Source organism: Fukomys damarensis, unplaced genomic scaffold, assembly GCF_012274545.1.
Source record: "Fukomys damarensis isolate Sample0158 unplaced genomic scaffold, DMR_v1.0_HiC HiC_scaffold_16, whole genome shotgun sequence".
NCBI classification, from domain to species: domain Eukaryota; kingdom Metazoa; phylum Chordata; class Mammalia; order Rodentia; family Bathyergidae; genus Fukomys; species Fukomys damarensis.
In genome coordinates, this window is record NW_022900928.1 from 126,355,649 (window position 1) to 126,380,891 (window position 25,243).

The window sequence follows — 25,243 nt, forward strand, 5'->3', positions numbered from 1 at the left end:
ATTGCAATATATATATATTGCATGTTTTGGTTTATACCTTATTTATCTTCTAGTTAAACTTTTCTTCTTAGCCTGGAGTTTCAGAGCCCTTAAAGAATTCTTATTTTTTCGGAAGTTACAGAATTATAAGGGTGGATTTGCATGTAGAGGCTCTGAATGCTCTTGTTTTGGTAGTGAGAAAACTAGGAAGAGTAGAGCAATTTAAGGACTTTTTCATGCTCTTCAGTTACCTACATTATGATGGAATTTTCTTTAGTTTTATTATTTATTTATTTAATTTTTTTGGAGACAGGATCTCACCATGTAGTTCAGGCTGGTCTTGAACTCACTGTGTAGCCCAGACTGGTCTTGAAGTCCTGGTGATCCTCCTGCATCAGCCTCTTGAATTGTGGGATTGCAGTCATGTGCCACCACACCCAGCTAGGATACAATTGTTTGATTCTCAGCCCAGATTCCTTTTTATTAATCTATACTTGGTTATTGGTGTTACCAGTCATATGAAAGGGTGACAGTGTTTAAACTGGTATTATATTTGATCTTCTGTAGATACTTTTCATTAAATTTATATTTTTAGTTTTGTTTTCTGAAAGTAAATTTTCAGCCTATAAAGAAATTGAGCTTTTGTCATATTAAGCAAAAAGAGTAACAAAAGATTTCAGAGCATCCAGAAAATACAGAATTTATATCATTATGCAATATGAAAGCTTTTAACTTAGGAACTTCCTTTGTAGTATTTGAGAGAGGGGTAAAATGCATGAAAAAAGGTTTTCAGTGAAGCTTGATGTACAAAGGGGCAGTCTTCATTTCAGAACACCAGAAAGAAAGTGGCACAGTTAGGTACCTCATAAAAGGGGGTCTATGTGAGGTAAATTTCCCACTGACTGTTATACCTATTCAGATATATACATTATGGTAATCCTATAAAATGCTTTAAGTTTTCCCAATTTTCTTCTTAAAATAAGGTTTAACATGTTGATTTGTTAGTGGAAGAATTTTTTGTTTGGTAGTTTTTTTGCTTGTCACATATTCATTGCAAAAGTGCTATAAATTTGGGCAAATGTAAAATTGTACTGATTTGAAATGTTACTACTTAAGATGTAGATTAAAAATGCAGATCTTGTTATGTATATAATATACCGCGCTGAGTATAAGAAAACTTGGCAGATGAAAGTAGAACTGGGATTATTAATGTATTTTCTTTGGTATAGGACTGAACATTTTAAATGGTTACTAATGTTTACATTATATTCTATCATATATTTAATGCAAAATATATTTAAGTAATCCCTTATTGGTGGTCATTTGAATTTCTAACATTTTTACTCTGAAAAACATAGTCTAGATTTTTAGATATGACAGTGCTTATTTGCAAAGTTATTTCTTTACAAGTGCTTATTAAATTAGAATTGCCTGCAAAAGATTTACTGTATTTACAACATCTAACCTTCCTCATCCTTTGGACATGCTTTTCATTCTTTCCACAAGCATTCCCTTTGTAGCATGCAGAATTTTTCTTATTTGCATTATGTCATCTCATAAACTCTTATCCAGCATCTATTTTGGCCTTCAGTAAAGTTTTGATTTTTTTAAACTTATTTAAAATTTAGTGAAGTCTGGAATTTTGCACTTGGGTTGAGAACAGTTGCAAAATACATCTTGATTTTTTTTTTTTAACTGAATGTTATAATTGCTACTGGCTCTCATTGTTTCTTTAATTGTTGGCACGAGTTTAAAATAGCAGGCTTCTAATAGAATGTGAATATCTACAGTTTGGTGATCATAAGCTTATACGTTGTTTTTTTTGTTTTTCATTTTCATGTGCCCATATTTGTTAACTTTTTAAAAACTGTATTTTAGATATTTAGATTTTATTCTTTGGATTCACATAATGAAGTATCAGTTTAAATCACTGAATTTTCCAGAATGTATCCCATGTTTGTTTACTGTGCTGTAGCTTATATATTGATTGATTGCTCTCTGTTCACTTTCCTTATGTTAATATAGTCACGTTTTAGTACTATTTTTGAGGCCATTAAAGGGTACTGTGTACAAATCTGTCATTTCACAAAGTGTGTCTGAGGAAATTTCTGGATACCCTTTGTAAATATAATTGCGTTAAATGCTTGTAGTATATTTAAAATCTGATTTCTACATGATCTCTGTAATGAGTTGTGATACACCAACACTTCATAAAAGTCATAAATTCATTTGTCATGTATTTTCATTTATAGTTTTCATATTCATTAACGTCTGTTGTTCCTTACCATTTACAGCTCAGAATTCTACAAATGCAGATTTTGCAAACTTTGATGCATTTGGACAGTCTAGTGGTTCGAGTAATTTTGGAGGTTTCCCCACAGCAAGTCACTCTCCTTTTCAGCCCCAAACTACAGGTAGAGCTTCTCCAGCATTATGCTTAAGTATTTATTTTAAGAAATAAAACTCTGTAGATATAGTTTTGAAAAATTCATTACCTGATTTTAAAATAGTTCTGTCTTACAAAGCTCTGGGGAAACCTGAAATCACCACACACACACACACACACACACACACACACACACACACACACTTTTAAAATTTTTTCCCCCCATGTTCATTTTTCTGAATTCTTTGGTATGTTGTCTAATTTACAACATTCATTCTCCTTTTCCTGTACATGAACCTTCTTAAATCTTACATGCATAAAGACATTAAAGTACTAAATATGGTTTAGGATCATGAAGCATATTGATTTAAGGCTGTTAGATCTTTGAATAAGGAAAGATAAGTAGACAATTAGTTGCCTCCATATAACTAAAAATAGAAGTAACTCTAAGAACAGCAGCTTGAAGAAGGTTATAAATGTATTTAGTCAGGAGTAGATAATCACTTTAATCAAATGTGGAAATAGTTTTCTGTGCAGGAATTGGTCTTTATACATTGAATACTATCCCACAAACTGTACATACTGTTTTCAGAAACTCTTTGAACCCTTATTTAGTTCATTGGCTGATTACTTTTTCTTTTTTTTTTTTTTTTCACCTTTTAACTGTGTGTATGTATTGTCTCAAAACCTTTTCTTTCAATTTTCTTTTTTCTTTAACTTTCATCATTTACATAATTTCTGGCTGTCCAGCATTTAGAATACTTTCATCTAGCTGCAGTTTTGGTGAATTTACTTCAGCTTTTCCTCTCCAGGCAACCCACAGTAAGTTCTGTTGTCATGTAGGCATCTTTGACTGATTTTTATGTTTTACGTTGTATTTTGTGGATTTTAATTGAAACAACCAGAATTTAATTCCTGAATTTTATCGGTATGTTTATTTTGGAATGTTTAAAGGACTGACTGATAAAAGTGTTTATGTTTTTTGCAGAGAATTATCTTCGTTCTGTCTTTAAAATACCCCTCAGTGTATTTTGCTGTCACCTTTACATATAGTATATATATATTAAAAAAAATTTATACACACACACACACAATTTTGATTGATGAAGGTATGATTTAGGGTTAAAGAACTAGTATATCTCAAACATCAAGTATCAAAAGCTCATAATGCAATGTACTGGCATTAGTTGTTTGTTAGTGTTTTAGGAGAGTCTCTAGATGTGCCTTAAAAGAGTTAGCAGGATAGACATACTGTATCATTAATGATACACATAGGTTACACAGAGTGTATCATTACCATGGTGACCATTAAGTGCATTGTTCTTTATCAAGTCAAAAATTGCTATGATAGTCTGTATTTTTATGACTAGAACTAAATGATAGCGCATAATTTTACCATGAACGCATATTACTCAATGCACATTAAATTATTTTGTAGAATTAAGAAACAGCTTTTCAAGTGAAATAAGTCTAAAGCTCATGGATTATCTTTTATAAATTGTGATGAAAATAATGCATTTTAACCATTGTTAATCCCCAGCAGTGGGGTTAATCTAAACCATGTGTCCATGGAACATCATCCATGTGAAAGAGTTTGCATCTTGTTTATATAGTGTCTTGAAGAACTAGTGAAGAGCATAGTATGTAGTTGGATTGTTTTATGGATAACTGAATTTTTACCACGTGTCATGGAGTTAGCCTCCCCTTCCCTATTATATTCTTTATCGTAAGCCAGATATTATTTTATATATTGCTTAGTGTCACAAATTATATAAAAAATCACATTTAAATGATTAAAGTTGAGTGCCATTTACTAGTCATTGATTTTTGGGAAATACAGATTATAAAATCATATATAAATATATATCCTACAATGCTTATGGAACACTTAATTTAGGAAGAAGTGATGAGTAGTCTTCCAAAAAGTATTGGGAAAAGTCCATGAATTTCAAGTGTTCTGTTTATTCTGTTACAGGTGGAAGTGCTGGATCAGTAAATGCTAATTTTGCTCATTTTGATAACTTCCCCAAATCCTCCAGTGCTGATTTTGGAACCTTCAATACTTCCCAGAGTCATCAGACAGCATCAGCTGTTAGTAAAGTTTCAACAAACAAACCTGGGTTACAGACAGCGGACAAATATGCAGCACTTGCTAATTTAGATAATATCTTCAGTGCTGGGCAAGGTATCAAGCTTTAAACAAAACATGCAAATTTACATAATAAGCGGTGCTTCAAAATTGGTACATTTACTAACATCTGAGAATGTTTTACTTTCCTGAGTTGTGTAGAAATTGTATCTACATTTTGAGTCAGATAGTCACTTGATATTTTTGGTCCTCAATCAGCTGTAAAACTGAAGGTATCGAAATTAATCTGTAAATTTTTGGTTTTTTAAATTTAATTTGAAACAGAGTGTTGCTATATAGTTTAGGCTTGATTTCACGCTGGAGCCCTGGCTGGCTCCAAATTTGAGTCAGTCCTTCTGTCTCAGCCTCCCAAGAGCTGGGATTATATATGTGTGTGCTGCCATGCCCGCCTAAACATCTCTTTTTTAAAAGGAAATATTTGAAAACATTTTTATTTTGTCCTAGAGAATATTCTTTATTCTGTGGCCATAAAGTATGAGTAGATTTCATTAACAGAGATTAATGGGAGGATTATTTGGTGGTTTCTGTAATGTATTCAGTTTGAACCATTTTCTGTTAGTACTTTGATATTTAAGTCTTTATACTGCAGTTTTATACCAAGTTTTGGTCTTAAGGTCAGTATTTTGCATCTAAAAATGTATAGTGCAAGGATCTAGTAGTGCTGGCCTGGATTCTGTAGCCTGATCTCTGAGCCCGTTTTTGTCTCCAAAATGAAAATGAGAATAGCACTGAATTCATGGAGCTGGGTTTTATGTATTGTTGGCTGTGTGATGCTAGAGTAGTGCCTGACATGCGACAAAAGCTTAGTAAGTGCTATTATAATTGTTTCTAATGTTTTCGTGGAAAACCCTAGGAAAATGATAATACTAATAGGTTGTTCACATTTGGTCCAGCATTTTGAGTTTATGTTTACTTCAGTGAAATCCATTTGTCTTGGATTTAAGAATTTCTTCTTTATAGTCTAGATATATTATGACTATTATTCTAGACAGGCTCTTAGATATGGTTACGAAAATAGTAATTGTGTTTTCACTATAGTGATTTATATAGGAACTAATCTTGTCCAGTATTTTAAATTATTTAGTAAAGTCTGGAATCCAGTTTAATTTTTTAGCTCTAAAGGTTTTAAGTTTACCTCTGTTTGTTGCACATGTGGTTGATAAGCTGAAGGTTTTGATAAAATTTTTGCTTTTTGATTATTTGTTTGCAGGAGGTGATCAAGGGAGTGGTTTTGGGGCCACAGGGAAAGCTCCTGTCGGTTCTGTGGTTTCAGTTCCCAGTCAGTCAAGTGCATCTTCAGACAAGTACGCGGCCCTGGCCGAATTAGACAGTGTGTTTAGCTCTGCAGCCACCTCCAGTAATGCATATACTTCCACTAGTAATGCTAGCAGGTACTTTGTCTTGGTATTGCTGCTTTGTGTTTATCTTTTAATGTTTTCCAACTCTGAATAACTCTTAAATAACTATGTGGGGGATGTAATTTTAAAATAGAGTAGTTTTTGTAATCTGAGGAAATCAAGTTTAATTTGCTAGTAAAAATGGAATCCTTGAGTAATTGACATAATTTTATTCATCAGAAATTTTGTTACTATAATCTTTGAATGCTAAAGTGTAATTAAGAGAGTATATGTGCTTTTTTTTTTTTTTTTTTTTTTTCCTGTACTGGGGGTCAAACTCTGGCCCTTGCGAGGCAGGCAGCGGAACCATTGAGCTATATCCCCGGCCCCAGGTGCACGTCTTTTAATAGACAATTATATACAGATTGAACTCAGCAGATAATCCAATTAATAGTCAGATTATGTACTTTGAAGGTACAGTTTTCAAAAGTCTTAGTTTTTAGAATTCTTTCCACCACAACCCATTATTAATTCTACCTCTTCAAATGTCCTGCTGATATTAATAAACAGACGCTTTTTATTATATTCATACATATAACACATACAAAAGCATTTTTTTTTTGTTCAGCTGTGTGTCTTTGTAAGACCACTTGTTCTTCATATACTTTAATCAAAACAAATCCCAGGCATATTGATCTTCTGTTAAATCAGCCATTAAAAGGATTTGCAGAAATAATAAAACAATGCTAGCCTTCTCTTTAAGTTCCTTTTGTTTTCATAGTCTAGATATTTCATAATACAAGTGATATATTAGCTGTATTTAAATCTGACGAATATTTTAAAAAATTCTTGACTTTAATTTCTTTGTGACACAGATTGACAAATATAACACACATAAAATAAGTTGTTGTTAGGTCTCTAATTTTTCTGAATGTAGACATATCCTGAGACTTGCAATGTAAGAACTGTCAAAATACATGATATGTGTAGTTTTTCCACATTTTATGGCTATCTGGTAGGCAGATTACTTTTTTTTTTTTTAATATTGACTCTTTAAATATTTGTTTTCAGCAATGTTTTTGGAACAGTGCCAGTGGGTGCTTCAGCCCAGACTCAGCCTGCTTCTTCAAGTGTGCCTGCCCCATTTGGAGGTATGTGCTGCATGTGTCTTTTCTGTCTAGGTATTGGTTTTATAGGAAATACATAGCAGCATTTTCTTCAATAGACTAATGGAACTATAGCCTTTTTAATTATAAACTATTGCATTAATTTATTAACAAAAAGGTTGTGTTTTTTGCCTTCATAAATATAATAATTACTTTGAAATCTTAAATACAAAATATATTAGGATTTTATAATATCTTTTCTAATTTTTTAAAGCTACGCCTTCCACAAATCCATTTGTTGCTGCTGGTGGTCCTTCTGTGGCATCTTCTACAAATCCATTTCAGGCCAATGCCAGAGGAGCAACAGGTAAGAAAAAAACTCAGATTTGGGGATACTAAATGGAAGGTTTTTTTTTTTTTTTTTTTTTTTAATGAGAAAGACATCATATGAACACTACCAGAAAATCAAATCTTTTTTTCTGCAAAGGACTGGAAAACGTACACAAGAGTTTGCCCAGAAAGACAAAGACTAACTGAAAATTTATAAAATTCTATAATTTAACAGTTGGGAGACCTTAGAGATACTGTCCACTTTCCATTCTTCTGGTCAGAGCTTTTATTTTTCAGGTAAGGAAGCCCAAATGTGGAAATACTTCCATGGGCTCACATAGCTAATTTATAGCAAAAGAAGAGCTTCAACAAAGTAATTTTGACTTATTTTGTGGTCTGGTTCCAGAATTACTTGCTATAAGTCAATTCAATATTTTTCCTGCCTGGAACTCTCTGTAGCATAGATTGGCTTGAACCTGAGACCTTTCTCCTGTTTAAGCCTCCCAAGTGATGGAATTATGGATGTGTGCCACCTTGCCTAGCTTTAAATCATTCATTCCTAATAGAACTTGATTATGAGTATTTTTCCCCCCATAAGACTGTATCAGATAATGGACTTTGTTACATGAATTACAATTAAGTCTTACTCTAGTGCATCTTTTCCAGGTGTTCATGTATTTTAAACTGTGGGAGCCTTATTCAGTTATGATACAATATTTGAATATGTTTTTTGATGATTTTTTTTTTTCCCATTAACTACCTTCCCACCCCAACTACCCTGTTTTCTTGTTTGATTTGTACCCAACCTAGTCACATCTTTCATTCGGTGCTTAGAGTTTTATTCCATTATGCTGAGCACCAGAGCTCTTTGCCATTGTCTTGGGATGTCAGTAAGTTCAGGTAGTATGACTGAATAGCCATTGGATCTAGAGTTTCTCTCCCCGGCACCCCCAATATCTCAGGCTCTTACTATGTAGTCCAGGCTGGTCTTGACCTGACTGTGTAGCCCAGGCTGGCCTTGAACTTGTGGCAGTCCTTCTCCTTGGCTTCCCAAGTGCTGGTTTTACAGGTGTGTGCCACCATGCCTATCAATCTGTTTTTTTTTTTAAGCTTATTTTATGTGTGAGTGTCCCAGTACTTTTAGAATCAAAGCTTTAGCCCCATTGATAGCAAATATTGATAGCAAATCTGGAGAAGATTAGGTACTTCTAACATAAAATAAGTCATTAAGAATTAGTAACTATTAGTAAATCTCTTTGTTACTGGCAAAAATAGAAGTTTGAGTAACTATGTTGTCTCTTATATAAATGTCTTTTCTCACAATTTGTTACTAATATGAAGCCTATTCAATAACTTTTTGAATTGCACATCGAATTTAATTTTTTACTCTTGGTTTAATTCAAGTACTGTATACCTAATGAGTGATTGTTTTAAATTTTGTGCTTTGCATATTTGTTAATTCAGGTATATCTGCTTTAAATTTCTATTTGTATTTTCTTTATGAGTGTGGTATATGTGATGTTTCTGATTCTTGGCATATTATTTTGACTTAGTGGAATGAATTTGTAAAATGTCTCATGTCATGACAGGACCTTATACATTGTCTCATTTAATCTTCCCAATTCTCCTCAAATAAATGTCTCAGTTACTGTGTGAAAGTCACAGAACCTGAGACTGAAAAAAGTAAAGAGGTATATTTTAAGTAGTCAGCCAAACTTTTGTTCAAGTCCTGATTTAGTATTCATTTGGTGGGTGGTCCTATGAAAGCTTCTTGTATTTCATTAATGAATGGGCTAAGGATGACGCAAAAGGTCCTAACATTTGTTGTGTTAAAGTTGTTTGCAGCATACAGTTGAAAAATTGTTCAGATCCTAACCCCATTTAATAACTGAATAGTAGAAACTCCCATTATACTATGACTGAGGTTGTATTAACTTCTCTGAGCCTTATCTCTGTCATCATTTGTAGAATGTGAGCAGTATTCTCTACTTGGGAGGATTGGTTTGAATTCAAATGATGCATAACACCCTGTGTGTTTTTGCATTACATTATGTATTTGAAAAATTATACTTACATTCTTTTCTCATGACTGTATCTGAGTTGGTTCTGTCATTAAAATTAAGCACTCTTTTGCTTATTTTATTTACAGCATGAGAGTCTTAATAGTTAAGGTTCTACATAGGATATAAAATTATAAAATGTGCATATGATATAAATTAATTTTAATATTAGCAAAGTTATATTAGATAAATCTATGCCACACATTTATTTGTGGATGAATATTTTTAACATCATAAGCCAGTTTGGATTTATCACATTGATAATCTTTATTAGGTTATTGATAAATTGACTAAAACAAATGTTAGTTGTGTATGTTTCTATTGAAGCTGACAGGTAAGCAGTACTTTGACAAATACTTAGGAATTTCCAATGCTTTATACTATGAAAATTAATATTCTTTAGGAATTATTTGTTATCTTTAAATGAGTTAATTCTAATATTACAACATTTTGAGGTGGCTTTGGCAAGAGCATCTTGCATGATAATTCTATGTGAAATTTGAAAAGTTCTACCAGTTGAAATTTCATTTTTTAAATAACACATTTTAATCTTTTTTTTTAATTTATAAAATGTTGGAAATTTAAATTTCTTTTAACATATAGGAACTTTGTTTAAAAAATTTACCTATATGGCTTAAGACCTTTTTAATTTTAGGATTCTGTGATATTTACAATTATTTTTCCAAAGTCATTAAATCTTAGTAATAATGTTCAGTAATTAGAAAATTTCTATTACAGATTATTCTCATTTCACCAATGAATGCATTACCTTTGTCCCTCCTTTGTTTTAAAGAATGAACAAATGGCTTTAGAGATTTTTTTTTTTTTTTGGAGGAAATAAAAGAAAAAGCTTATAAAACTGTAAAGCTGAGAGATTGACCTAGATGCTGCATCTTTTTTTTTTTTTTAATCTTGTAGGAAAAAACTCATTTGCAAGAGTGGTAATTTGGCTTTCGGGATCAAAGTTAAGTAGTAGCTAACCTGATATTAATACCCAGGATGCTTCTCAACTAATGCTGATTTCTATTCCAGCTTGATTTTGTATTTATGAAACATACACATACCAGTATTACATCTTATTCCTTGTTTATGTCTAAATATTCAGTAGGCCCACTTCCCACTCTGGAAATGAAAATTAATGCAAAAACAAACAAAAAAAGAAAGTTGAGAAACAAAGGGAAAATCTAAGAAGAAAGTTATACTGGACTGCATAGGATGTATTTTTATTTATAGGGAAATAAAGCACTTGTATTCAGAAAATTCAGTAATTCCTTATAGCTCAATAATAAAAGTATTATGCACATTAAAACATAGGCAAAACATTTGAATGAACATTTCTCCAAGAAGGTGTAGAGATGATCAGTGAGCATACAAATAGATGTATAGCCTCAGTAGGTAGGGGGATGCAAATCAAAACCACTATAGTGCCACTTTTTATCTACTGGGTTACTGTAATGAGCATTAATGAGGAAATAAAGTGATTACTTGTGGGAATGTAAAATGGAGAAATGTCTGTGGAAAATGGTTTGACCATTCCTTGAAAGAGTTAAGAAACTTATCTCTGATTTCTATTAGAAATATATTCAAGAGGAATGGAAACATAAATCTGCACAAAAATTCATGCACAAATGTTCATAGCTGCATGATTCCTAATAGCCAAAAGTGAAAGCAACCCACATATCATCCAGTGACAAAACAAGATGTTGAATGGGTATACATTGGAATATTTTTTGATAATAAATACTAATGTAGTTCTTACATGTGCTATCCAATATGGATAAACCTTGAAAAACCTTATTCTAAGTAAAATAGGCTAATTGCAAAAGGTCACACATGTGTGGTTCTATTTGTATGAAGTGCTCAGAATAGGCCAAAGTTTACAGAGACAGAAAACTGACGAGTGGCTGCTGGGGTTGAGGTGTAGTGGGCATTATGGGGAGTAACAGCTCACAGGTGTGGAGTTTCTTTTAGAAGGGATAAAAGTGATCTAACACTTGATTGTGATAAAAGTTGTGCAACTCTGATTGTATAAGAAATCTTGAATTCTGTACTTTTGAGGGACAAATTTGTCTGAGACCCCAGAACTTCAGGCCATGGTAGAGGGCAGTATTTTTATGCCAGAGTTAATATAATGGTTAATATCGGTTAACTGTTACTGTTTTTCTTATATTCCTGTCCATATTTTATGAAATTTTGTGCCTGAACACATACCAGAAATACTGGAATAACCACAATTAACTGGTATTATTAATATAGGACTTTTCAAAACCTTTAGACTGCTTCAAGAGGAGATAAATGTAAAATGACCAAACTTGTTTATTTTTGTAGAATTCAGAGCACAGTATGAATAGGTCTTTATAAATTGTCAAGAAAAAGTATTCTTTGAATATTTACTATACAGCACTTAATTCACTTATATATTTAATCTTATAGCAGCTTTGTTGAAGTGCGAGGTTTTATTACCCCGTCCTCCTGCCCCTCCTTCACTTGGCAAATGAGGAGACTCAGGCTTATAGCCATTGAATAACATCGTGCAGCTAGAAGGTGGCAGAACCAAGATTCAAAAGCACCTTGTCTCTCAGTCACTGTTTTCTCAGATTTATGCTAGTCTTAAAAGTATTCTCATTGCAAATACATAGAAACCATCCACCCCACATTTTAAAATAAAAAGTTTAAGTACATAACAGTCCACGTTTGTCTTCTCTTAATCGTGTGTGTAACTTCTGTCCTCAAACACGCCAGGTAAGATGTGTCCAAGCTGCAGTGTTCTTTTTTCTCCTGTTCACCCTTATATTTCAAGCTGAAAGTGTTCCACTTTTCTTTCTAATGAACTATATTTAAATAATTTTCCCCTCATGATACTTAGTGCACTAATTTATCTTTTTAAGTATTTCTAGTTACTGAGTGGTAAATAAAACTAACAGGCAATATTCAGGTGCTGTCTCTATGACGTGGATTTGTAGATACTAAATAGTATTTTTGGAGGTAGCTGATGATGCCTATGAAGCCTTTTTTATGGATACAGTTGTGTCTTCACATGAAAAAGTGCTTATTTTTAAAAACGATATCAGTGTTCTTTATATGGTATTTTCTAAACTCCACTTTAAGCAGTAGAAATAATGTCATAAATATAGTTGAAATGAAAAGTCTCATCTTGTGAATGTGTTTTTATAATATATTATTATTCAGCTGGCAATAGTACATTCTAATTTTTAAAACTAATGAAACATTTACTTTTATTTTAGTAGTAGTTGTCCATGACTTAATTGACATTGGTCTCTTTATGGCTTTCCATAAGGCCTTTCTGGAGCAATGCATTCTCAAGTGTTTCCTCACGCTCATTTTGGTAGGTGGCCACAACTAACATCTAGATTTGTGTAGCAATTTGTCTACCTGCTTGTGGAAGCTTCTGCTACATTTCTGGATCCTTGCATGTTTAAGTTTTTCCATGTTTTCAAATGGAGTGGGCATGGATGTGTGGCATCAAGTTCGCATTGTATATTCAGTTACATGAAAATCTTCGTAGCAATTCATGTTTTAATGCTAAAAAGCATTATTGCTTACCTCCATGGTCACAATACAGTGTTAATAGCTGTTTGGATTCTTTTCCTTAAGTTTGAATTCATAGTACTTCGGGTGATATACCAAACTATTTTACCACATTGGTCCATGGAGTTTGGTTTTGCTTAAGTGTATCCAAGTTTTGCTTTTTAGTGCTTTTTTATACAGTTATTTGTCAGTTATGTCAGTGCATTATTGTCTGTTATGAAACCCTTCTGTTTCCCTTGCAGTGTGCTTATTATTCATTCCCTTGCTTCCTAGTAGCCTGTTTTTCCTTTTTTTTTGGTCAGCAATGGACAAATAATTTTTAAAAGTTTGATAGTACAGTTAGAATGAGCAAAATTTGCATTGTGATGACATTAGGACTATGAATATGAGTATTACTTTGGCAACATCTGTAACTTGTTTTTCAGCTTTGTAGAAATTGAAACATGATTTTATGGAACATTTTTAGTATTAAGCTTTTGTATCATATCAGTGATTGAATTGGTAAACTTTTTAACATCAGGAGATTCAGTGAAGTATGGTTTTTTGAAAACGTACTAACACCATTGCATTATGTAATTACTAGAAGTATATTTAAGACTGCCTTATTGTCTCTAATTTCACTGAGTCCTTTCCTAGAAATATAGCTGGAAAGTGCTGTATTAAATATTTACCAGCGATAGCACAGTGTTCTGCTACTACATGTGTGTTTCTGTAACTGGAATTGTTTTATAAATTATGAGGTAAAGGTTGTTTTGGCTCTAGCTTTTTACTCTATAAAACCACATCCTTTTATGTTTTAGTGATATGTTTTGTAGAGTTAAAAATTGTTTTTCCAGGAATGCACATATTAAATGATGGCAAACACTTTAAAAAATAAAACTAAGTATAGCAAAATAAACCTAAAAACAAAAACATATAGTAGTGTATATATGAATTGCGTTATGAGAGGCTTTAAAAAGCAACTACTGTTCACACTTTATATAGAGAAATTTTCTTGGGCTTTCAGATGACAGCTTTAGTAATTTCATTTTGGTCATCGGGTTTCAGAACAAAACTTCCTAGGTTATGGTGAAGTTTATAATGCTAGAATTCATCATTACCAACTGTTGGAATTTTGAAATTTCAAATGCCTTTAATGTACATCTTAACATTTTTCAAGGCAAGTGATATTTATTGTACAGTGTTAAACATTAGAAACAAACTGCCGTTTTCATTGTAACTCATGTAGCCTCCTTTTCTTCTTTCAGCTGCAACCTTCGGCACGGCATCCATGAGCATGCCTACGGGGTTTGGCACTCCTGCCCCCTACAGTCTTCCCACCAGCTTCAGTGGCAGTTTCCAGCAGCCTGCCTTCCCAGCCCAAGCAGCTTTCCCTCAACAGACAGCTTTTTCTCAACAGCCCAATGGTAAGGCCTAATACTTGGCTAGCTGCAGGTCTGCTTTAGGTTATCTTTTTCGTAGCATAATGTTATGGATTTGGGACAATAACTTATCTAAGAATGCCTTTCTAGCATTATGTACTGAGTGTTCACTACACAAAAATCAAAGCCATTGACGATTTTGGTCTCAGAAAACTTGATTTTATGTTTTTCAGAATCACCAGTGCCCTTTCTCATTAATTCATTATATGTGCTCTGCTGTGTTTCTTGATTTGGAAAGGAAACATTATAGACCCTTAGAGTATTTGTTTAGTTTGTTTTCAATCACAAAAATGTTTTCTGGGTGCTTTTTTTCCATAAGGATTTGTGTGAATGCGTGTGAACTAGATCTTAAAAATGGATTACATTTTACTTGGAGTTTTCTTGTTTTCAGAAGAGGTGTGGAGATTTCACTCGACCATTTTTTTTTTACCCATTTCTCATTTGCTGAAGTTTGAAATCCATAGATTTGAAGATTATTCTGGAATTATAATTACATGTTTTCTTTTTTATCTAAGTGGTTAGATTAAAAACTTGAAAATGTGGCCCATGGAAGAACCATTAAATGATGAAACATTTCCAGGAAATTCGGTGATGTTCTCAATGAAACCATTGGATTGTCCACACAACCCCTCACAAATAATCAGGCCCATCAGGCCCATCAGTTCATTAAATCCTTTGAATGCCCATAATTTACAAACATAGCTGGGGCAAGTTGGCATTGATGTGTCAGAAGATGTCTGTGAAATTTCTTTTAAGAAATTTCTTCAGAAGCTTGTCACTGATGTCTGAAAGAGCATGCGACTTAACGACTTAACCTTGATAATTCATTCTTGTTCCTCTGGCTAGAATTTCTCAGAAGCATAGGGACTGCAAGCATCAGATTATGTCTTGAAGATGTAGATTATAGTTGGTGTTTTTGTTTTAACAAGGTGCAGGTTTTGCGGCATTTGGACAAACAAAGCCAGTGGTGACCCCTTTTGGTCAAGTTGCAGCGGCTGGAGTATCTAGTAATCCTTTTATGGTAAGTGAAATTCAAGTTTAAGGACTTTGTAAATTGTTGTATCTCATTTACCAGTTGGAAAATACAGGATCTAAATATTCCTGCATGCTCTTTGGTGTTCTGCTGATAAAGCATCTGAAGATTATACAAATTGAGACATCCTTATCTGACCTTTAAAAGTAATTAGTTGCAGATGAACATACTGACCATGAATAAGCTGTTTTGTAATAAGAAATGTACATGCTTTTTCTCAGAATACCATTTTAGCAAAGGCCATGGGATTAGTGAGTCAGTATGAAAGAGTCTTAGAGTCCTTTCTGGGCTCATAAGAATCAAAAGTTTTTCTTTTAAAGGACCAAGTCCCTAGAAACTGTTAGAACAATCATATGAGATTATGGTTGATAAAAGCATAGTCCTTGACACAAATTTTTAACTTTTTCCTTTAACAGGGATGAATGTTATCAATACTAAAAAAATAATTCTTAAACTGAGTAAAGTTTAAATAAGATTAAATTAAGGACAGTTTAATATTTTCTTATTTTTGCACATGCACCACTTATTTGTCTTGTGTTTTTTCTTTAGACTGGTGCACCCACAGGACAATTTCCAACAGGAAGCTCATCAACCAATCCTTTCTTATAGCCTTATATAGAGACTTTACTGGAACGAACTTTTATGTGGTCACATTACATCGCTCCGCCTCTTGCACTGTTGTCTTGTTTCACTGATCTTAGCTTTAAACACAGGAGAAGTCTTTAAAAAGCCTGCATTGTGTATTAAACACCAGGTAATAAGTGCAAAACAGAGGGCTCTGGTAACAACTTTTAACCTGTGAGTTGGCAGAAAAAGATAGCGGTATCATGTATATTAAAAATTGGCTAATATTAAGTTATTGCAGATACCACGTTCATTATGCTGCAGTACTGTACATATTTTTCTTAGAAATTAGCTATTTGTGCATATCAGTATTTGTAACTTTAACACATTGTTATGTGACAAATGTTACTGGGGAGATAGATCAGCCACTTTTAAGGTGCTGTCATATATCTTGGAATGAATGAACTAAAATCATTTTAACCATACTACTGGAAAGTTACAAAGGCAAAATTGGAAGGTTTTATTCATTCTTGAAATTTTCCTTTCTAAAGAGCTCTTCTATTTATACATGCCTAAATTCTTTGAAAATGTAGAAGGATACCTGTCTGCATAATAAAGCTGATCATGTTTTGCTACAGTTTGCAGGTGGAAAAAATAAATATTAGAAAATATGCTATTGTTTTGTGTTCTTGCTGCAATGCCTTTACCAAAGTGGCCTTAAATATGAGTAGTGAATTGAGAACATCTTGAATTCTTAAAGACTTCTAGTGACTAACTTTTTATAAAAAGGCCATGTAGAAAATTTATTAAAACTAGTAGGACTGCTATATTCAGGAATATGTCAGTGGTAAAAGCATTTAAATGTAGCTTGTCAGATTCGCCGTAATACTAATTTCTTTACAAATTGTTAATTTGTGAAATTTGTATATATGAAGAATTTGCATGTATGTGTATTTACAAATTTTTAAAAATATCTTGAATTGTCAGACTGCAAAAGGCCTATTTTAACTATTGATTTTTAAATTTTGTCTTTGAATGTATTGGAAGCAGACATGGATTAACTGTGATATGATTGTACCTGTTTTTGTTTTGTTGTTTTCTTTTTTCCCCGCCTTTTCTGGACAAACTGATATTATCTATAGGACATTTCTTTATGTTTGTGTTCTGGGGAGAAAACTGGAACCCAGTGTTAGCTTAAATTTATGGAATATTTTGTTTAAAGGCAATTGATACTAAGTTTAGTTTTGTCTTTGTTAATATTCACATGAACTTGTTTGACTATTTATATGTAGTAATGCCTCCTTTAGCCAGAGAGAATCTGGCCATCTCATCAAAACAGAACACAACTAAGAAACTTGTAATTGTTTTTTTAAAAATGCCTCTGACCAATCCAAATGTCATAAAGTCTTTGTATGTCAGAGCACACACATTTATTGTTATGTAAAATTTAAATAATTTTGGTTATTTGCTTTCTTAGCCCCATAACATATTAGTAGTTGAGAAGTGATGACTTGGAAAGGAGACCAAAAAGACATGAAGCACATACACCATCCATGGCACTTAGTATAGGGACAGCCAGCCCACCTTCAGATATCACTGTATCACACACTTTTCTGGTAATGGTCTGTTATTATAGCTCTGCAACCAAGAAAGAGTGAAATTGAATATACAAATACGTAATACCTATATGAAAAGTTTTATCTTAAAATGATTCAAAAGTCTTGGAAAACATTGGCATTAAAAGAGATGAATATCAGTTTCCTCAAATAGTTATTCATGTTGAATGCCTTTTGCATTGATGACTACATGAATTGTTGTCATAGTGTTTTAGACATCTCTGGCATTTCAGACTTGCTGTCCAGTGTGCATCTGACTGGAGTATGGCTTATCTGAACTGTTTCGATAAGCAAAGTGGCTGGGAAATCTTTGCCGCTTTTCTGAGCAGAATTAAACAATTGCTGCACAGTTCCATGTGTGTGTGGTATATAGCCTCAAAATGTTCCTACTTTAGGGAGCGGTCCCTCAATCCATTTTTCATGGAAGAAAAATTCAAGACATGTCTTTAAATTTCTGTTACAGCTTGTATCAAGTCCAAATAAATTCATATGTATAAAATTATATAATTGTAGGCCATTACCCAAATAACCTACCAGGCTTTCCATTTAAGAAGTAAATTAAACAATTGTTATCAAAATAATTTTAAAGACTATTTTTTTTGTGGATAAATCTTGTTGTTTGTAGTTAAATGGGAACTTTTATTGGCTTATTTCTAATGAGTACTTGAAAAAAAAATCCACGTGTTTAAGAAGAGACCCAGCTTTAAAATGGATTTTCTTATGATCTTTATTGCTTAAAAAAACAAAAATCAACTTCTATTGGTCTTTTATATTCAGATTTGCTTCTAGTTTTATATAGACCACCAGAATTGTGTTGAATACTGAAAAAAAAAAGAAAAAGAAAATCCTTGAATTTGACAAGGCTCAAACACTTTCAAACTTCCTGGAATGCTGGTTGAAGAACCAAATGGTTCCTGTTATGCTGTTATGTCTTTGTCCAAGAAAGAAATTTGTCTTTTAGAATGGTAAGAACTTTGTTTAAAGGCATATTTTATTGTTTCTTTTTTTTTTTTTTGAAATAGGAAATGTTTTATTTTCCATTTTTGTGAAATTAGAGATTAGTTTACTATTTTCCTCCTTAAAAAGCAAATTTGAAAAAGTATATTTGTTTTTACCTGTGAGATTCCCTGCTCTCAGCACATCTCCTTTGGTATAGAGCCTGTAAATTGGTAGAATTGAGAGGATAACCGGTGACTGCTTTACACTATAGCAACAATTCTGAAACATTTTGGTCTCAGAAGTATAACTCATATATTACTGACGATCTCCAAAAAGCTCTTATTTACGAAATTTGTGTCTTTCAGAATATATTAAAATGATTAGAGATAGTTTAAAAATGTATATTCATTTTAAGTGTAACTGTAATCCCACTTCTTGTTATTATACATATTTTATGTAAAAAAGCTTTTCCAAAACTATGAAAAATAGGAGCATTGTTCTACCTTTTGCACATCTTTTTAATGTCTGGCTTAATAGAAACAGTGAAGTTATCATACTGCTTTTTCATGGACATTTTATTTTTTATATTGTGTAGCATGAAGGCTGTAGAAAGCTATACTGTGTACTTGTGAAATCTTAAGTGTGCAAAAGGCATGTAACATCTGCATATTATGAAACTAGTTTGACCTTGTACAGCTCTTCGCAGGACCTTGTGGACTCTTAAAAATTTCCAGACCACATTTTTAGAACTTTAAATTTATATGTTTCCTGAACAGTATTTCCTTGTGGAGTAAACATTCTACTTTCTACACTAACATTTTTTTTGTTTGTTAAGTGAAAAAAACTGAAATTCCAGTCGAAATTACAAATTTCTTAACATTGCTTTAATTATTTCAAAGTATGTGGTGATATAGAGCAAGGCTTTTCAGCATATCAGGCACTTACTAACTGCTTTCTTAAATTCTCACATATAATCCTTGAAATAGATCCACAGGCATAGAAAAGTGAATCTAGTTACAGTTTTGCTCTTGAGAGTAAATATTTTATTGTTGGACTTAAAAGATCACATTTATGTGTGAGTAGATTCTTTTTTATCTTTTGAAATTTCAGGTTACTTTTTATATCTTACATACCCAAAATACATACTCAGTTACCTTGAATTTCTTTCATAATTTGATTAAATTAGTGTAGCTCTTCACTAGAGTTTTAATTATACTTTAGAATAAGGTAAATAGTAGAGCATATTTTAAACTGAAGGCATCCAAAGTATCCTAGTGTCCCATTTTGTGACACATTGCACATTTATTGATGAATTTTATGACCTCTTCAGTTTTAAAATTTGCTTTTTAAGAGATACTAGGTTTATATTAAATTAACCTATTTATTGTATTGAATTTATGCTCATTATTTAATTTTTTTTTTATATTTTAAAGCAGTGTCATTAAGCTTTTTATTTATGTGGTTGTATGTGAATAGAAGAATATATGACCATGGTGTGGTCCAGTGTTGAGCTGGCAAATGTCTTAACAGTCATCTCTTGTAAAAGAAGGACGTTTGGCAGCATCTGCATATAGTTGTGATACAAATACTGTACTATAGCTACTTTAACCTACTAATCTGATGTCGTGAAATGTACTGTAAAAAAAAAATACTCCAGTGGTTCACCTTTGCAAGCCTGCTCCAGCATAGCATTGATATGTGTTTCCACAATTCCTTTAAATTTATCAGCCCTTTGGTGGTTGTATCCAGTATTTGGAAAGGATTTTGACTTCTTATTTTGTTGTTAATACTAATTCATTCAAGCATTTGAATAAAAAGTTCATTTCAAAATGATATCAGGTACTGGAAAGAGCCTAAGTATTGTGAATCGGGTTTTAAAAGTCTGATTATGTGCTAGTGTAGAGGTAATACTTTGTGGCTTCCACACAGAATGCTGTATGCTGTTTTTGTTTGGCCATCACAGTGTTTCAGAAGTTGGCTTTTGAATCTGGCACCTAGGGCGTGTCCTCAAATGGCCACTATCCTACCACTCCTAGTTTTCTTAATCTCAAATACTCAGATGCTTTTCAGGACCTTTGAGTTGGCCTTTCCAATGGTACCTTTTTTTCTGATTCTGGAATAGTTGTATAATGTTTAAATTTATGGTGATCTTTTCCACTGAAGCCTTCTGCCAGGAGTCTATATGAGATAACCTCTATCTGCTTATTTTATACCAGCAAGGAGAATTTATTGTATATTTAAATTTATTTTTGAAATCTGCTTGTCTAACAGAGGGCTTTGGAGTTTAATGCAAATAGAATGTTGTGATTTAGGCTTTTGTGAAATACAAACTGATCCTGGGTGAAATATTTAAATGGGTGACTAAAATCCCCATCACTTAATTTTTTAAAGTCAGTTCTTTGAAATCTTGATCAGTTATTTTCCAAGTTATTGTGTAAGCAATAAGAATATGATTTAAGTTGAAATTCTCAGCATTTTCCTCCCCTCATTTTTGTTTTGTTTTGTTTTGTTTTGTTGAGACACGGTGTCACTATGTAGTTGAGATGGACCTGGAACTCATTATGCAGCCTAGGCTGGTCTCAAACTCACAGAGATCCTCCTGCTTCAGCCTCCCGAGTGCTGGGATTGCAGGCATGCGCCACCACACCCAGCTCTTCCTTCATTTTTGACTGGAGAGACAAAAGGAAGAAAATATGAAAGAGCCTTCTAATTTTGATTGTGTGGTCATAGTAAAGGCAGAAAAGGGTTATGGACTAATTTATATAGTCAGTGTTTCCTAGAATGGTTTGGGCTCAATCAGATTTGTTAGACTGAAAGTTTTTTTGAGTGTTCTAAAATAATACATGCTTCTGATTTTTAAAAATTACTCAGTATACAGAAGGTATAAAGTAAAAAAATGTATCTCCCTTGGTGACTTTATTCTACATTGCAGAGAAATATAATTTCTTGTATCCTGTGTAGTCTCTCAGAAATGTTATCATTTATTTTATATCTCTGTATATCCTGCCACTGTCCTTTATTTAAATGTTCAGTTTTGTGATTTGGTTATTTTTGTTGAAATTGGTTGTCTTTCCATACCCCATATCAGCTCTAATTGACTGTTTTAACAGCTTCAGGATTCTCTTGTATGAATATCCCTTTGGAAGAATATTCGCTTACCCCCCACTTTTTTAAAAATAAAACTAAAAACCTTGTTACAACAAGAATTTCCTTATGCATATGTGAGTACTCTTGATTCTGACTGGAAACTTTAAGTGAAATATTCTATTTTGGGGCTCACCAGCTTTTTTTAAGTATGACATTGTTTCTATTTAAGAAATTCTTCCATGTGAGAAAAAAAGTCCTTCAAATTGAGCGTCATAAAATACTTGAAAAATTCTAGTTTTAAATTGAACTGTGAGGCCCGTAAGTTCACAGATAGATTGTGCAAAGTCTCTTCTATTTCAGACCTTTACCGTCACCCCTACCTGTGACTTTCTGAGCTTCGAAAGGTACAGATTTCTAACTTTGCTTTACAGTTTCTTGGTATTGTTCCTCTCTTACCCATATTAGCTTAGACATACCTTATTTTTAAGAAGAAAGAGTACACATTAACTATGACAAAGTATTTTAGCACAACCACATATTCATCATCTCTCCAAAATTGGCTTTCTTGGTTTTGGAAAAGATTTTAGTAACAATTTGAAAGCTCTGATTCTGATTTCTCATAGATTAGAGGTCAGACATTTCTTAAGATGTATTTACCATCAGTGAAGGATGGAACTTACTTTCTGGAAAAGCTTGGTTTTATGAGGAATGCTTGTCCTAACAGCTTATTTAAAGGTACACGTGCACTTTAAGGTTAGAAACACTAAGTGAGGGATCTTCTGAAAAGTTTAAAAGAAAGATTTGCTCTAGCCAACAGGGCATGTTTAGGAAATGTTAATATGTTAAGATTTTTGAAAAGCAATCTTAATAACAATTTTAGGAGCTGGTTTTAAGTATTAGATGAAAACTTACAGACTGAATTCAATATTCATTTCTCAAATACTTCAGTACGATAAATTTGCTTAAATTGTCTATTGCGAAATAATTGTTGGAAGAATTTTTTTAAATAAAGGCTTCTGAATTTGTATGTTATTTGGGATAGCCTCTTTCCTTTAACTCCATGACAATATCAGAAATACTGGAAAACTAACCTGTTTACCTTATGTATTGCTGCAAAGCAGCTTTGTATGTCCCTTAACCTTTTCATTCCATTTAGCTAGATGTTAATAACTGCTGGTTAACACTACTTTTTGTTTTTGTTTTTTTTTTAGTAAGACACCTGCATTTTTAAAAGGATGATATTTGTAGCTTGTAATGCTAATCCTTTCCCGTCAAAGGTGACTGCCTGTCTTGAGCTTCATGTCGGTATAGGTTGGTTTTGAGACAGCAGTGGAATGGGACTTTGCCTACTCTACTAGTATAGAAATTTAAAAGAAAAATGTTGAACTGCCGCAGTTCTTCATACCCCTGACCTGATTTCCCTCTAGTAGTCAGTAGTACTTGTATTGAATCCATCCTGATTACGTACATTTGTATTGTTTAGATTTTTTTTTTTTTAGATTATTTTTATTAACTATCACCAGAACCTGGAAGGAAACTTTGGTGTCCTTAGAAAGAATGAGCATTTCTACTCCCATTCACTCTACCCTTTGTGTAACTAGTGTTTTTCCTCTTATTTAATGAAAAAAGATTCAATTTTTAAATATATTTTAATTTTTTTCTTAAATGGCATACCAGCCATTGAGGATTGGGACTTTTTGAAAAGTATGAGTCAATTTCCTATGTTTAGTCAAGTTCTTCTATCAACTGGCACTTGGGAATTCAGATCCTTCGCGTTCCCTATCTTTAAAATGAATCGTCTTCCAAATTTTAAGGTTTTCATCAACCATGTGGACTATATGTTTAAATTAGAGCAACGAGTTTTGGGAATTGGAATGGAACTCCTCAGAATAATTGCTGTTAAATTGAACACAAAACTGACTTAAACCTCTTAGCAGTTTACCCTGAGTGTCTTTCACTCAGAGACTTCATTTGCCTACTGACTATCCCAGGCATCCCAAGGGCAGCTGTCATCTCAACCAGTCGATTCTTACAGTGGATAACTTTGATAAAGTTGTCACTTTTGTATTTCTTGTTAGAAAAGTTAACAAAAACATGACATTTTGATCATCCTATATTTAAATAATTGGACTAGTGAGTGGTTAAATGTCAAACAACTTTATGCATTTGAGCTAAATACTAAATAGTATGAACATCATATTCTACTTCGAAAACTACTTCCAGCATTTTTAATAAGTAGAAGTATGGATTGAAGAAAACAACCACACACAAAAACTACACACACTTGTTTCACAAATATTGCTGGAAGTCAAAACTCACAGACTTTCTACTCCAGCAATTGTTTATTTCTTCTTCCCACCACTGTATTTACTTCTTGCCTACCTGAAATTTTACATACATTGTTCAGTCACACACAGAGAGAGAGAGGAGAGAGAGAGAGACAGACAGACAGACAGACAGACAGAGATGGGGTCTCACTGTAATCCAGGCTGGCCTTGAACTCAATATATAGCCCAGTCTGGCTTTGAACTTGTGTTCCTGCTGCCTTAGCCTCCCAAGAGCTAGGGTTACAGGTGTTAACTTAATATATTCCTGCTGGCTTGAACCACCAGTGTGGCACATGCATAACTGTCCCACTGGTGATTGAGAGCTGCCCAGCAGTGAGACAAGAATTACAGCCCTGTTGTGAATGTTAATACTGTTTTCTTCACATAACAATTTTCTTTGAAGTGAAATACATTTAGAATTTTTTCTTCTGATTGGAAATTCATTGTAAAGTACCTGAAAATACAGAACATTTTTTAAAACGAGCATTATGGTCCTGTCCAGTTACTGTATTATTAAATACTTAGGAATTTTGTTTTATTTATAACTAAACATGACACCCATATAGAAGAGGGTCACACTATGCTTACTGTGCTGTAACTTCTTTTGGGTTTTTTTCATTGTCAAATATATTCTCTTCCAGTGGCTGTCACTGTATGGAGTTCTCATAATCCCCATGGTAAACACTGAAACTGTTCCAAGTTTCCACCATTGATAATTTTACCTGTTTTGTGCATGGTGTGTGTATGTGTGGTTTAGAGTCATGTTATCTTAGAAATGGAGTTGATGGATGAACAGCACCATTAAGAACTTTGATATGTTTCAGAAATGTTCTGTATTGCAATATGTAGGGTTCATGGTCATTTGGCATCTTTCTTGTTAACTGAATACCTCACTTATGTGTAACATTTCACTTGTAATTATGTCGGAATAAATTTTATAAATTACATTATTGACTTCATAAGGATGGACTTTATTATCAACTTGATTGTTACATAAATGAGTTATTTAACTTTTACACATCAGGCATGTGAGTCACTTTTTAACTGAACTGCTAGAAGGAATTCTTTTTTATGATAGCTAATGTACGGAATATGAAATACAGTAATGCCTCATCTTTCTTCTTTACTGGTGAGTTGATTGTCCCCATGATTTCCTAGTTGCTGTTTCTCATTTATGATTTGTCTTAAAAGCTAATTTAAAATATTAATTGAATCACTTTTAATTTTTTATTTAGCATATTTTGGGAGTAAGCACAATGTAGAACTTTTCTGTTGCTAATGTCACATAGGCATCTGTAATGATGGGCTTTAAAATCTAAAATCAGGGCTGGGGATTTAATTTAGTGGCACTGCGCCTACC

The 25,243-nt window shown here is 33.0% G+C and overlaps 1 protein-coding gene across 1 annotated transcript in view; it reads left to right on the forward strand.

The window, feature by feature from the left end:
• Agfg1 (ArfGAP with FG repeats 1) overlaps positions 1–18,236 on the forward strand; it is a 64,442-nt gene extending 46,206 nt beyond the window's left edge. The window contains exons 10-19 of the mRNA XM_010611742.3: positions 2,274–2,393; positions 3,116–3,187; positions 4,341–4,550; positions 5,725–5,905; positions 6,923–7,002; positions 7,232–7,324; positions 12,646–12,693; positions 14,144–14,302; positions 15,247–15,338; positions 15,900–18,236. Coding sequence (XP_010610044.2) covers positions 2,274–2,393; positions 3,116–3,187; positions 4,341–4,550; positions 5,725–5,905; positions 6,923–7,002; positions 7,232–7,324; positions 12,646–12,693; positions 14,144–14,302; positions 15,247–15,338; positions 15,900–15,959 — 1,115 coding nt within the window. The 3' untranslated portion in view covers positions 15,960–18,236. The remainder of the gene's footprint in view (positions 1–2,273; positions 2,394–3,115; positions 3,188–4,340; positions 4,551–5,724; positions 5,906–6,922; positions 7,003–7,231; positions 7,325–12,645; positions 12,694–14,143; positions 14,303–15,246; positions 15,339–15,899) is intronic.
• Positions 18,237–25,243: the final 7,007 nt, after the last annotated feature.